Raw genomic sequence first — 15,731 nt, forward strand, 5'->3', positions numbered from 1 at the left:
GTGAGGGGTGAGCGGCGAGATAGATGAGATCGAGGTACGGTGAGAAGGCTGCCATTAGAGGAGCAAAGTGTGTGTGCTGCGTTGTAGTAGGAGACTAGAGAGGTGAGGTGGAAGGGGGCAAGGTGATGGAGTGCTTGAAAGTCAATGGTGAGAAGTTTTCGTTTGATGCGGAGGTGGATGGGCAACGACTGGAGTTTCTTGAGGAGCGGAAAAACATGGCCGGAACGTTTTTAAAGAACAATGATCTGGCCGGCAGAGTGAAGTATGGACTAGAGTGGGGAGAGACGGGAGGCAGGGAGGTAAGCAAGGAGGCTGATACAATGATCAAGGCGGGATAGGGTAAATGCTTGGATTAACATGGTAGCAGTTGGGATGGAGAAGAAAGGGTGGATTTTCAGCTTCCCCTCACACTGGCTTCATCTATTGATAGGGTTTATTGAACGCCTGCTGCGTGCTGAGCACAGCACGAAGCATTTGGAGATACAGTGGTGTTGCATTCTGATGGCTGGGTGATAAACGGGACCTCTTTTACAGACAACAAGGACTCAATAGATGAAATTGACTGTTGATTGATTAAAAAAGCATTGGAGGAGGATGCTAGCCAACAGGAAGAGAGAGGTGTGCAAATAACCCCTTAGCAAAATGCAATCTAGAACAGGGAAACAGGCCCTGGGGAAAGTAGCCTCAACACCGAGAAGTCCAACGTCCAGGGCCAAGGAGGAGGGGAGGGGCCAGGAAGTCGAGAGCCGGCCGAGGGCCGCGAGAGTCTTGATATGGCACTAAGTCAAGATGCTCCCGGTGGGATGTACAGAATAATCAAAGATGCCATATAAGGTGAACCCGTGCTCCTTAAACCGATGAGACGGAGCTGGCAGAAGAGTACCCGGTTCTGGTGCGACGGTGAAACGGGGAAAAGTTAGGGGTTATTAAAAATGGAAAAACAGAAAAAAAACCAAAAAGAAAAGGTGAAACAGAGGACAGCTGGGAATCAGAGCTGAATACAGACCATCTAATTTTGTCTCGGGGTGGCCTCGGGAAGCTTGCAATACGCTGATTAATCAATTGACGGTTTTTATGGAGCGCTTACTGAGTGCAGAGCACTGTACTAAGCGCTTGGGAGAGTACAATTAGCAGACATGTTCCCTGGTCATAATGAGCTTACAGTCAATTTGCTCCTACTAACTCTGAAACACGCGGGTAGCTCTTTCTCCCTGCCATTTTAACAATAAAGACAGAGGCACGTGAAGTCATTATTTAAATATCGTGCAGAGGGATAAAAAAGGGAAAATTTCCCACACTTCTAGGTTGCCGCGGGCCCTACCTCTACTGCGATGAGACTGAACAAAGTGAAGATGAAGGTGAACGCCATAAGGAGACGACACAATTTAGTGGCTAAGAGGCACTCCAGTACTTCTGGCCTTGAGAAGGCCAAATTCAAGAACTGATTTGGCCTGCTCCTTTCCTAAATTTTCTAATTTTCCAAGAACGATGTCCTAGCAGAAAGAAAAAAAAAAAGGATATCCTCATGGACGCGACCCTTAAAAGATAATCAATTTTTTTTGGGGGGGGGGGGGGGTTGAGCCACTGAGCTATAAATCACCCAAGTTCACATCATTTACTTTCTATAAAGCCCGTTTTATTACCTTTGAGGCTGTGGTGGTGAGTCGCCAAGTCTCATCAGTATATATTTTGATTATGTTTGATTTACTCAGGTATAACTGCATTAGTTACAGTGGTTGCCAACATTTGTCTTCAAGTAATTCTTCCAGCAGGAAGAACGATGAGTTTAGCTCATGATTTCATCATTACGGCCTCAATTTTTAGGGCAAGTGAAGGAGTTTGGTTCCACTCAGCTAGCAATAGCGATTATGTGCCTGTCACCTATGCGATGTGATCAAGGACTAGATGTATTTGTATACTTACCTTAAGTAATTGTTTGAAGGGGAGAATCAGTCAGGTTAAAACCCATTTACAGCTAATGACTTAAAAATAACAGATTTATAGAATTTACCCGCTCTGGAATTCAGTCTCCCCTCCACACCCCGGCCCCCCCGAACACTATATTCTTTCAATATTTTGATTTTCATTAAGCCATCAGAACTGATGAGATCATCACCGGCTGAGTCTCGAAGACAAGACGGACGTGAAACGTCGGTGCTTGCAACGCATCAAACGAAGGACGAAGAAGAACAATGAAAAGAATCCCCAGAAAGTTTACCATTTTCTGAGTCCCGGTTGAAACAGAACGGACTCCAACGTGCGCCTTCTTAGATCACTGAGAATGACATCGATCGTCTGCACTTAATACAGTGCCCGGCGCATAGTAAGCGCTTAAAAATACTATATTAATAATTTATCCTGGCTGTAAACAGGGGCAGAGTTAAGGATCCTTTTAGCTTTTTACGCCTCACTCTAAAATGAAAAATCGGGGGAGGCGGGGGGCTCTCAGAGCCAAAACGAGTTTCATGAGCTCCCTCGATTTCCCATTACCTCAGCTCGGGACGAAGGGCAGACTTCCCTTTTGACCCGGAGAACTGATAAATCGGGATGGTCCCCCCGACGGCGATGGGGTAAGCGAGGGAACGATCATCACATGATCTATCCCTTAATATATTTCTTAAGGATTGAGGGCCTCGGCCTGAAAACCACTGGCTTCTCACGCTCTTCGCGACCTCACGATTTGCCTTCTGAAGAGTGATAACTTTTGAGGAAAAGGAACTCTTCCTTTGAACCTCACTAAGGAAGGAAAGATTTCAAACCTATGACTCTTGAGATGGGGTTTCAGCTACGTACGCCTATTCTTCTCCCTAGGAGAGACTGACATTCCAGAACTAAAACCTGGTAGGGCATCTCATTGGTTAGTGGCCACAAACCTTAAAATCAGATTCATTTATTTTCACTAGACATGCCCACAAGGACTTTCAGACACATGCCTTTTAAAATAGTCAAAGGAGTTGAACGTAGAAGCTTTCGGGGTCTTAAAGTCTCCCCTCACCTTCCCTAGTCAGTCTGATGGAAAGTTCTTTGCAATTCTGCGACTCAGGAAGTTCACAGCCAAAGAAAGGAAAATGATTAACACTGGGCAGAAGAAGCTGCCTCCCACTTAATAATGGCTGTTTCTGCCGTTCGGACAGAAGCGTGTCCGGGCCGGAGAGAAGCCGGGGAGGACGTTAATTTCATTTAGTGACAACAACGGATACGGAGATTTCCCGAGGGCTTCCGAATGTCTCCCCTCAGGGAATCCGCTGGAAATTAGACAGCAACCACCGGCAGTGAAGTGAATATCTTTCTGGCAAACCCTTCAATACATCTCAAATTGAATAATAAAAAAAAAAAGGACTCGAAGGGCGGTATAATGAAATTGAATCGGACGGATCAGAGGAGCCGACTCAGACGACGATGACCTCACCGGATGGCTGGGGCCACAAGAGCACGGGCCTGGGAATGAGAGACCCAACTTCCAGTCCAGGCTCTGTCACCGCCAGCTTTGTGACCTTGGGCAAGTCATTTAACTTCTCCGTGCCTCCGCTTCCTCCTCTAATAGAATGGAGATAAAATACCTCTTCTCCCTCCCTCTTAGACTGAGGGTCTCGGGTGGGAGATGGACCGTGACCCATCCCGGTGTATCCGAGGAATGGAGACGTCGGGCTCACGGGGACACCGGCAGCCCTGGTTCCCCTAATAATAATAATGATGGTATTCTTTAAGCGTTTACTATGTGCCAGGCACTGTACTAAGTGCTGGGGTGGATCGAAGCTAATCGGGTTGGACACAGTCCCTATCCCCATTTTACAGATGAGGTCAATGAAGCCAGAGAAGAAGAAGAATTGTGGTATTTGTTAATGAGTCTGTTGTTGGGCAGGGATTGTCTCTATTTGTTGCCGAATTGTACTTTCCAAGCGCTCAGTACAGTGCTCTGCACACAGTAAATGCTCAATAAATACGACAGACTGAATGGATGAATATATCTTTTATCCCCCCTAGTGCTCGGTGTCTAGGAAACCCTATTTAAAGATCTTCATTATCAGTACGGTCCCCCTGAGAGTTCTGCAGGAACCAGGAGAGACAGTGCGGCCCAGCGAAAGAGCATGGGTTTGGGAGTCAGAAGACCTGAGCTCTAATCCCGGCTCTGCCAACTTCTTGCCGTGTGACCTTGGGCAAGTCACTTAACTGTGCCTCAGTTATCTCATATGTTAAATGGGGATTCAATATCTGTTCTTCCTCCTACTTAAACTGTGAGCCCCATGCAGGAGAGGGACTGTGTCTGACAACTTGTAGCTACCCCGGCGCTTACAACAGTATTTGATACATAGCAAGTGCTTCACAGACACCATTAAAAAAAAAGAAAAAAGTCACAGATCTGCCATAAGAGTGACAGCTTCTCGAGGACAGGCAACAGGTGTCGTCAATCCATCACCAGTCTTTATCCAACGCAGACTGAGTGTGGAGTGCTTGGCATGATGCGCCGAAACCAAGACCCAGGTTCCGGGCCCCGGAGGTGCTTGCAATTCCCCGGGGGAACCAGGCGAAAACTGCTGATAAATAGTGAGAATGGGAGGAAGGACAAGGGCACAGAGGAGGCTGCACAAATGTGTCAAGGAGGAATAGCGGAATAAAGAATTGAAAGGACAAATAAAAAGGTTCAGACGGACAAAACTGCCAAGGATGAGTGGTGAAAAGTGCGGGCGCTAGGCTGATGCGCTTGAGGCGTGGTTAATCAGTGAGGGAAGACTTAAAGAAAGAGGTGGCATTTTGGGAGGGCTCTGAAGATCGGGAGCGCTGCGCTCTGGCAGATCCTGTGGGGAGAGAAGGCCACGTTTTCAGGCCGGGGTGGGAGACGAAGCCAGCAGGGGTCGGTCCAACGAGAGGCAGAGTTAGAAGGTGAGCGTGAGAGAAGAGTGTGAGCTGGGGAGTAGCGGCCGAAGAGAGTTGACATGCTAGATGGAGAAAGCTGGAGAAAAACCCGGAAGACAAATGCGAGGACTTCTCGCTCGATGACGGGAGGTTTCGGAGGACTAGAGAAATGGGTGTCGAGCAAGGGCTTCGCGAGGATGATCTTGGCGGCAGAGTGGACGGCCTGAAGCAGGGAGGGGCTAGAAGGACGCTAGGAGACTGATCTGATCAAATCAAGGCCCGGGCGGGCAGAGGTCGCTGCCTGGGTGGCGAGGGAGGGGTGGATCGATAAATCCAGTGGGATTTGTCGGTGTTTCAAACATGCGAGCTCAAAGAGTCAAGGATGACACCAAGGATTCAGGCTTCCGGGATAGGGAGGATGGTGGAATTGTTGACAGCAACAAAAAGGTTAGGGGGTGGAGGAGGAGAAAGAGGAGCAGGAACAGGTGCCAGTTTAAAAGGGACGTTCAGAATTAGACAGGTAATAATAATAATAATGTTGGTATTTGTTAAGCGCTTACTATGGGCAGAGCACTGTTCTAAGCGCTGGGGGAGACAAGGCGATCAGGTTGTCCCACGTGAGGCTCACAGTTTTTAATCCCCATTTTACAGATGAGGGAACTGAGGCACAGAGAAGTAAAGTGACTTGCCCACAGTCACACAGCTGACAAGTGGCAGAGTTCAGTTTGAGGTGTTGGCACGACTGTCTTGTATCTACCTCACTGCTTAGTACAGTGTTTGGCACATAGTAAGCACTTACAAAAACACTATTACTATTATTTTTATTAACGCTATTATGAGGGAACACGGGATTGTAGATCAGGTAAGAGAGCAGGGATAAAGAGGCAGATTTGGAGTCAGCCGTGCGGACGGAGCAGCTGACGCTGTGCGAGAGGGCAATGCGGTGACATAAGACTATGAGCAAATCGATCGATTGCTTTTTTAATTATTAAGCGCTTACTGTGTGCCGAGTACTGTACTAAGCGCTTGGGAGGGGAGTACAATATAACAGAGGTGGTAAACATATTCCTCGCCCACGAGCTTGGGGTCAGACCACTGGCTTATCCTGTCTCTCTCAGAATGGCAACAGGATGCTCGGAGGAACCACAAGACGGAGGCCCCTCTCTCAAACCTCATCCAGAAGCAGCACGGCGTAGTGGATAGAGCACGGGCCTCGAAGTCAGGTGGTCACGGGTTCTAATCCCGGCTCCCCCATTCTTGTTTGCCGGGTGACCTTGGGCACGTCACTTCACTTCTCTGGGCCTCAGTTACCTCCTCTGTAAAATGGGGATCGAGACCGTGAGCCCCACGTGCGAGAGGGACCGTGTCCAGCTTGATTTGCTTGGTATCCACCCCGGCACTTAGTACAGGGCCGGGCACATAGTAAGCGCTTAACAATTAATGTAATCATTCGTTATCACTATTATTATTATCCAGGGGACCCGGAGCTAGGTTGAAAGGAGAGGTCCCGAATCCCGGATAAACGTGTGGTGGGGATTTGTTGAGGGGGCCTTGGCTTTCCGTTTCTTTGAGCTAGAAACGGGAAAGGTTAACCCATGTCTACCTATGACTCTGGAAACCAAAGACGTATACGTGAGATCATGTATCTCATCATCGGGAGAAGCAGCGTGGCTCAGTGGAAAGAGCCCGGGCTTGGGAGTCAGAGGTCATGGGTCCGAATCCCGACTCTGCCACTCGTCAGCTGTGTGACTGTAGGCAAGTCACTTCACTTCTCTGTGCCTCAGTGACCTCATCTGTAAAATGGGGATGAAGACTGTGAGCCTCACTTGGGACGACCTGATGACCCTGTATCTCCCCCAGCGCTTAGAACAGTGCTCCGCACATAGTAAGCGCTTAACAAATACCAACATTATCATTATTAGTAACGACCGACTGAGCTGAAATGAGGGGAGGGGGAGAGGGAGCGCGGGGAGGAGGAGGAAGAAGATGAGGAAGAGAAGAATTGCAAGATTCCTAAAACCAAGTGCCACGACTCCACTAGTGGACAGAGTCCACTGGTTGTTCCCCTAAACCAAGGTACTTCAGAGCTAGGGTTTAGGAATGACAAAGAACGCTCTAAAATGCTCCCCGAGCAGGAAGAAGTTGGTTGGGAGCGGAGAGTTGGAGGGCCACTTTGGTGACAGTACTAATGGCCTAAAAGGACCGATAGAGACGTAGTTGTACGTAAGGTTCCGAGATGATGGTACAGATAGAGAGATTGGATCTGAGCGCACGTGGGTGACCGAAAGGGCATCTGGGGCCAACAGCCCCATCCCCCACTGCCCGCGCCTCCCCCTCCGCCCCTCCAAATCCACTGTTGGGACCCTGCTTAGATTCTCCTACGGGACAAGAAACTTAATGTAGAAAAGAAGGACGGATCCAGAAAGGAAGAAGGACCTGATGGCCCAACTCCTGCTACCCTGACACGGATTAGCAAGGCAGGGTGGGGGCTTTTTCTCCGCTGAGGCCATCTGAACTCCGCCACGGTCCCTCGTACTGGAAGTCCCCCGTGGGCGGGGGAATAGGCCCGGCCTGATCATCTTGTACCCAGGCCAGTACCGTGCTTGACACGTAGGAAGTGCTTAACGAATGTCACTATTATGAGCATTTAATAATCCGACGTGTATGTGTGTGTTTGTAAACTCGTTGTGGGCTGGGAATTTCCCGTTTATTGTTGTATTGTATTCTCCCAAGTGCTTAGTACAGTGCTCTGCACACGGTAAACGCTCAATAAATATGACTGTCTGAATGAAATGATTAGATACCGCCTCTCGACAGGAAGTAGGGCTATCCAGTCTTGGGAGATTTGTTGCCGATTTGTCCATTCCAGGCGCTTAGTGCAGTGCTCTGCACATAGTAAGCGCTCAATAAATACTATTGAATGAATGAAAGGAGATGCTGCACGTACCAAGGATAAATCAATGGGGGCAAAAGTTTCCTTGATCAGCAGTGACTTACTGCAGCATCTTGTTCTCCCTGCCTTTTTTTAAAAAAAAAAATGGCATTTGTTGAGCAATGACTTTGAACCAGGCACTGTACTAAGCGATGGGGTAAATACAAGGTTGGACACAGTCCACGTTCCACAGGGGTTCACAAACCCATTTTGCAGATGAGGCAACTGAGGCACAGAGAAGTTCGACGACTTGCCCAAGGTCACGCAGCAGGCAAGCGCCCTTATTCCCCGTCTCCCCCCACGGCTCCCTCCTCTCCCCTCGTCGTCCCCCGCCCGGCCGAAGAAGAATGCACCGGTACGGGATGCGGAATCGACTACGCTTACGGGTGCCCTTCATGCACGTCATGGTGGAGGAACACAGCTCGATGACCCGGACGGCCGGATGCCCCGCCTCCTCCGGGGGAACCGTCAGAATGGAAATCTGAAAAGGACACGCGGGGAACGTTATACGCGCCGTTACACGCCCGTTTCAATCTTTCACTGTGGCTCACCGCCAAGCTGAGGGTCTCTTTCGACACTTAAATGGATGTTTAAAAAATAAATAAATGAATGTAATAAAAAAAAACCCCACCTTGGCACGGGAGATTTTAGCCCAGGAACCGTTTTCATCGCAGAAAACAAATATGCAGGCGTGCTTCTTAATATCTAATATTTATATCGCCCCCCCATAAAAAGATCCACGCTTAGGCTGTCAGTCAATTCGGTGAACATTTCAGCAACCTCTGATGATAGCTTGGGAACTTTCTCTCCATACGGTTTTCTAAATTACCATTAGGATGGGATATTACCAACCTTAGCTTTTGCAATCTACATAACTTTACAGTTTAGGGTGCAACTTTTTTAAAAAAAACACACATATATTTCGAGCATCGGTAATGTCTAAAAAAAACCAGCTGGGGATTTCTGAATAAATATAGATGCCAGTCACCGCCATTCCCGTTTCTCCAGACTGAGATGACTCCCGCCAGGCGGGAACGACAAATGTGCAAGGAATGACGTACGGTTTCAAAGGGAATGGCTTAAAAATTCATTTGCTGGCTCTGTTCAAGAAACTCAGACCGTTGCCCGTACCCACGAGAGCTGGGGAGGAGAAGCAAACGCGTCGGCAAACGATACCCTCTGGGGCACGGGAGATTGGATCGGGCCATCTTAGATCCATAGCACCATCGCTTCCTCAGCTAGTTGGAGATCGGCTCTCGGGCTCCCTCGGCTGCTTCTCTTCCGAGAGGCGGAGGCCGTATTTTTAAGAACAGTATCCACCCCCTTACCCCTACAACACCACGCTATCCCACGCAAAAGCCCTCATCCACAAAGGGGTGTCCCTTAGCTAACGTTTTAGTCTGGAGAAGCGGGAACCGCGGTGACTTGCATCTGTATTTATTCGGAAACCTCCAGCCATTTTTTAGGCATTACTGGGGCTCGAGAAATATATGTATTTTCTACAAAAACATCCCGCCTTAAAGTGTAAAGTTGTGTAGACTGAAAAAGCTAAGGTTGGTAATTTCCCACGCCTAACGCTGATTCAGAAAACCGTGTCACACACAAAAGCCTTCCCCCGCGAAGGGGTCCCCTTAGCTAACACGGGACGACGATTCCAAGTCCCTGAAATACCCGGGCCGATCCCGGTGACCCCCTAATCCCACGCTGGTAAGGGATTCGATTCACTGGGGAGCTCAAAAGCAGGGGGCTGGGGGTGGGGGGGGGGGGGTGTCAGTGTGGCGGAAGACCCCCAAGTTGGCTCCCTCTATGTTTCCCCCCACCGCCATACCGGGTGGCGGACGAGCTGATGGATAACTTGGAGAGCGTGGAAATAATTGGGGAATGGGGAGAGACAGAGAGAAAGAGTGAAAGAGGTGTGTGTTTCGTGCAGCCCAGCCATTACTCTCTCATTAACGATAATGGACACTCTCAGCATTAAGCAGCTTGACTGCGGGGTCCGCTGTCTATTTCTCTTAGCCGGCCCGGGCTGCAGAAACCATTCTGCTCTTCTAGGAGGAGCCCTGAAGGCCAAGCCTCTGCTACCTAATCGGGTAAGACTAGTGCCCGGGGTCCGGCGAGCCGCACTTCGGGAGGCTAGACAGATCCCCACCCGAGAAGTTTGCCTTCGGCGACCGGGGATCGGAGAGTAGAGCTGTCCGGTTACCTGCTGGTCCGATTCCGCCTTCATCACTGACCGATCTGTAATGAGCACAGCCCTGGAGATCTGTCTGCAAGGGACGGGACAGGAGATCGGTCACTTAGAGTCAGCGGGGACGGTTCGACCGGACGTCTGGTCAGTCGACTGTATTTATCGAGCGCTTACTGTGTGTTGGGCACTGCACTAAGTGCTTGGGAGAGTACGGTATAACCACAAAAGAGACACATTCTCTTCCCCCAACAAACCTACGTCTAGAGGTTCCAAAGGGGCTAATCCAAGGGCGAACACCCTTCTCCCGCCCAAGGGACAGGCGGCCTCAGACGCGGCGCCCCGAGTTTCCCTAAGGGAATGCCTACTTCCTGCCCCAATCGAGCCCTTTTCCGAGTATCATTTCTACTGGTTTCCGTTGCCGGGGTTCCGCGGTTCTTGCGGGAGCTTCTTGCGGGCAGGGAACGTGTCTCGTGCTTTTGTTGTCCTTTCCAGGCACTTCATGATAATGATACTTGTTAAACACTTATTACGTGCCAAGGACGGACCTAAGCAGCGGGAGAGACACAGGATAAGCAGGTCGGGCACAGTCCCCGTCCCGCATTGGGCTCGCAGTCCAAGTGAGAGGCAGAACGGGCACTGAATCCTCGTTTTCCAGATGAGGAAACTAAGGTCCGGAGCTATTAAGTGACTTGTCCAAGGTCACACAGCAGGCAAGGGGTGGAGCCGTGATCTGAAAGCACGTCTTCTGACTCCCCGGCCCGTGCTCTTTCCATTAGGCGAGGGAGTAGAGAGCATCGCATTCAAGTAGGTGTACGATATTGACCTTTGATATTTCTGCTGCGACCAGAGTTGCTGAAATGATAGAGGAACATAGATGCCCAAAGAAAATAATGTAATTGATTTGGGTCCTAAAACAGGGGCCTTTCTTTGTGAGCCACAGGTGGTTTTTGGGTTTATTTGAGAAGCAGCGTAACCTGACGGAAAGAGCAGGGGCCTACGAGGCAGAGGCTCAGTGGAAAGAGCCCGGGCTTGGGAGTCAGAGGTCATGGGTTCCGATCTCGGCTCCGCCACTTGCCAGCTGTGTGACTGTGGGCAAGTCATTTCACTTCTCTGTGCCTCAGTGACCTCATCTGTAAAATGGGGATTAAAACTGTGAGCCCCACGTGGGAGAACCTGATCACTTGTATCCCCCCAGCGCTTGGGACCGTGCTTTTCACATAGTAAGCGCTTAACAGATACCACCATTATTATTATTATTATTAATCTTGGTTCTGCCAAATGCTTGCTGTGTGACTTTGGGCAAGTCATCTGACTTCTCCGTGCCTCAGTTTTCCAGTCCTCCCTCCTGCCTAGACCGTGAGCACTGTAAGCGACTAGGACTCCGGCCCACCTAGTTAACTTGCAGCGTGGCTTAGTGGAAAGAGCGCGGGATTGGGAGTTAGAGGATGCAGGTTCTGAACCCGGCTTCACCACCCGCATGCTGTATGACCCTGGGCCAGCCACTTAACTTCTCTGTGCCTCAGTTACCTCATCTGTAAAATGGGGATGAAGACTGTAAGCCCCACGTGGGACAACCTGATTACCTTGTATTTATCCCAACGCTTAAAACAGTGCTTGGCACATAGTAAGCGCTTAACAAATACCATAATTATAATGGTAAGCAGCATGGCGTAGTCGAGAGAGCACAGACCTGGGAGTCAGAAGATCATGGGTTCTAATCCCACCTCTGCCACTTCTCTGCTGGGGGACCTTGGGCAAGTCACTTCACTTCTCCGGGCTCCAGTTACCTCATCTGTAAAATGGGGATTGAGACCGGAAGCCCCACGTGGGACAGGAACTGTGTCCAACCTGATTTCCTTGGATCCACTCCAGCGCTTAGTACAGTGTCTGGCACACAGTAAGGGCTTAACAGAGGCCACAATTATTATTATTATTGCTACTGCATTTACCCCAGTGCTTAGAACAATGCTTGACACATAGTAAGCACTTAAAAATTCCATAAAAAAGAGTTACACTGCTTTATTAGAACTCTTTGGCCCCATTTACACAAGTCAATGTGGATTCAGAATGGACCTTTCCCTCCATTACTGAGGAGTCTCAGAAGCCTCGTTATTTGGGGAATGACACCTGGGGAGGTATTGATCAATGACATTTATTGGGTGCTTATTGGGTGTTCAGAGCACTTGTACTAAGCACTTGGGACGGCTATAACACAGTTGGTAGACACGTTCCCTGCCCACAAGGAGCTTAGAGTCCAGAAGGCGAGACATTTATTGAAATAAATTACAGATAGGGACACAGATGCTGTGGGATGCAGCTGATTTTTGGTTTAATTTGCATGACAAAGTGCTTAGTACAGTGCTCTGAACACAGTAAATAAATAGTAATAAATATGACTGAGTGAATGAATGATGAGCTGTGATAGCTTTTCGTTTCCTTTGCCAGTTTACCGGGTGCATACGGGATGGGCAGAGACAATAAAATTTATAAGGGCAACATACAGAGAGACTGGAAGAATAACCGACCAGTGTAATCCCTAGATAAATGTTTCTGCAGAATGCCATATTTACGCTGTGGGTTAGAACAGCTGTTGAAAGCAAAAAACATCACACTGTCATTTCTCCCGGCCTTACCCATACTGCACCGGTGAGCAGCTTTTCTCCGGAAGGTAACTATCTTCCACGATGAAATAGTCGGCATTTATTCTTTGACCAAAGTGATCGATAACCGCTTTGCACCTATAAAGACATGCAGGAAAAAAAGGGTCCGAAGTTACTCAGAAGCGTGAATAATATTTCCTATTTAGGTCTTGGCGCTTAGCTGTTTTACAAGGTTGTGAGGCTTCTTTAAAGTTTCTATTTATATTGATGCTATTGATGCCTGTTTGTTTGTTTTGATGTCTGTCTCCCCCTTTCTAGACTGTGAACCCGTCGTGGGTAGGGACTGTCTCTCTTTTGTGCCTAATTGTACTTTCCAAGTGCTTAGTACATTGCTCTGCAAACAGTAAGCACTCAATAAATACAATTGAATGAATACTGAGGTGTTTAGTTCAATGCCTCGCGCTCGGTAGGTATTCAATAATTGTCACTGGCTGGTCTCTCTGGATCCCCAAAAGATGCTCTATCATTTTCATTCATTCATTCAATAGTATTTATTGGGCGCTTACTATGTGCAGAGCACTGGACTAAGCGCTTGGAATGTACAAATCGGTAACAGGTAGAGACAGTCCCTGCCCTTTGATGGGCTTACGGTCCAATCGGGGGAGCCGGACAGACAAGAAAAATAGCAATAAATAGAATCGAGGGGATGAACATCTCATTAAAACAATAGCAAATAAATAGAATCAAGGCGTTGAACCTTGAGAACGTTAAACCGTTCTCCTCAAACGGTTATTAACCTGCAGAATGAAGGTCCTGTGATGTAGCCAACCACACTGCGTGTCACGTTACGATAAAGCAAAATAGAGCAACGGAGCAAGAATTTGCACTGCTAAACACGGCGCTGCCTGGAGCCTTTGAAACTTTCCATAGCTTACGCAGCGTGCTGGCTGAATCGGCTCACGGTGAGCCCGGCGCGAGGTCCGGGGGGACAGTGTGATCTTGGGCAAGTCACTTTGCTTCTCTGCGCCTCATCGACCTCATCTGTAAGATGGGGGTTAGCACTGGGAGTCCCATGTGGGACACGCACAGACTGTGATGATCATTCAACTGTATTTATTTATTGAGCACTTGCTGCATGCAAAGCACTGTAGTAAAGCAATAAAGCACTGTGCAAAGCACTGTACTATACTGTGTCCAATCTGATTACGTTGCATCTACCCCAGGGCTTAGTCCAGTCCTTGGCATATAGGAAGCACTTGAAAAATATCATAAAAAAGGAAAAAAAAAAAAAAAAGAGAAGGACCCGGTGAAAATGGTGCATTGGCCCCTCCCTCCTCGCCATGTGGCTCTGGAATTTATCTCCTACTGTGCCAGGCGAGTCCTTGGACGTATCACTGGCCAGAGCCTTGGTCCTCCCGAAAACAAGAAACCAGAACTCATCCCAATCTGGAATGCTCAAGATGGAATTATTATTATTTTTAATGGTATTTGTAAAGGGCTTATTACGTGTCAAGCACCGCTCTAAGCGCTGGGGCAGACGCAGGTTAATCAGGTGGGAGGCAGTCCCTGTCCCATGTTGAGCTCACAGGCAAGTAGGAGGGAGAACAGGTAACGAAACCCCATTTTACAGTTGAGGGAACTGAGTCACAGAGAAGTTAAGTGATTTGCCGAAGGTCACACAGCAGGCAAATGGCGGGGCTGGGATTAGAACTCAGGTCCTCTGGCTCACGGCACCATTTTCCAACCACTAGACCCCACGGCTTCCCGATGGTGGAACGTCCTGATAGAAAATGTCAGGCTGTCGAGACGGCTCTGTCCCGCCTGCTCTTCCCTTGAACTCTTCCCGGGTCGTGATGAAATCACTCTCCCCAAAGATCCAGTTCAACAGACGAGACGGCCATAGAGAGGTGAGACATTTCAACGCCGGAGTGGGATTGTTTTGAAATAAACCAAATCAGGATCACACTGTTATCGACGGGTGGAAGCATCGACACGGATAACGGGAACTACGTCTCAACTGTCAAAGAGGCCGACTTCCCGAAGTCGGACACAACAATCGAAAAGCCAGGGTTTGAAAAAATAAATCCGCAGAGAGGCGAAAAAAAAAATGAGATTTAATGTCCAGGAAATGATCACCAAGTCCTGGAGAAATGCAGTAATTTGTAGACTATGAATGCTAAGACAGGAAGCAGAGTGATGAGCAGTTAAGAACGAAGCCAGCGAGATGATAAAGGATTTAGGAGTAAAACCCTGCTCGACTGGTGGTGAGTCTTGCAGAGGTTAATCAATTAGTGGTATTTATTGAGTGCTTACTATGTGCAGAGCACTTTACTAAGCATTTGGGGAGTACAATACAACAGAATTAGCAGACAGGTTCTCTGCCCATAACTTTCAGACTTCTAAAAATAATAAAAGCATTATTAAGTGGTTACTATGAGTCGAACATTGCTCTACGTGCTGGCGTAGTTACAAGTTAAACAGGATGGACCCAAAAAGACCTTTAATCAAGGGTCCCGAAAATTCAAAACCAATCTCCGAACCCACGATTCCGCCTAGAAATATTTCGGCGGATATCGGTCCATGGAGGCTGCCCCAAACGAAGCCCCTTTTCCTGATGTGAAGCGCCAACTAAATTCCCAGAGAGCCAAGTTTTTGGTTTTGTCTGGTCTTTCTTAGAATTAGGAACGGAACTAATAGTCCGTTCATTTGGGAATGCCCTTAAAATCAAGAAGTGAGCCAAGTTGGATGCGTCTGCTCGATAATCATGGCTCCTTGTATTGTTTGAGACACAGGTTGCTGTTTTCTTAATGCTCCGAAAGGGGAAAACGGTTGATTAAACGTCATGTTTTATCACTCACGAGCAGTAAAAGCTACAAAAGGCTTTTTATTTTTGGGTTAAGTGTTTCTTTCTCGCTCTCTTTTGTTCAGGAAGAGCTATCTGGTCATACGTTTGATAATGTTTTAGGGGGCTGGGGGGCGGCGGGAGGAGGCGGAGAGTGCTTCTTTTAATATCAGTTTCCACTTTGCTTCAAAGGCTGATCATAAGGAGATTTCTTTCAAGTGCAATTTCCAAATAAGGAAAACACTTATGCACCGACATTATCAGGTCTCTGTCATCTGATATGTGTTGGGACAATGAATCATACAGAACCCTCCA

At 48.3% G+C, this 15,731-nt stretch overlaps 1 protein-coding gene across 1 annotated transcript in view; it reads right to left on the bottom strand.

The window, feature by feature from the left end:
- Window positions 1-15,731, bottom strand: part of CHM (CHM Rab escort protein) — a 110,006-nt gene that overhangs the window by 12,273 nt on the left and 82,002 nt on the right. Inside the window, 3 exon segments of the mRNA XM_029067881.1 lie at window positions 8,171-8,267; window positions 9,990-10,053; window positions 12,608-12,712. Of these exon segments, the coding sequence (XP_028923714.1) occupies window positions 8,171-8,267; window positions 9,990-10,053; window positions 12,608-12,712 (266 nt within the window).

This window comes from Ornithorhynchus anatinus, chromosome 6 (assembly GCF_004115215.2).
Source record: "Ornithorhynchus anatinus isolate Pmale09 chromosome 6, mOrnAna1.pri.v4, whole genome shotgun sequence".
NCBI classification, from domain to species: Eukaryota; Metazoa; Chordata; class Mammalia; order Monotremata; family Ornithorhynchidae; genus Ornithorhynchus; species Ornithorhynchus anatinus.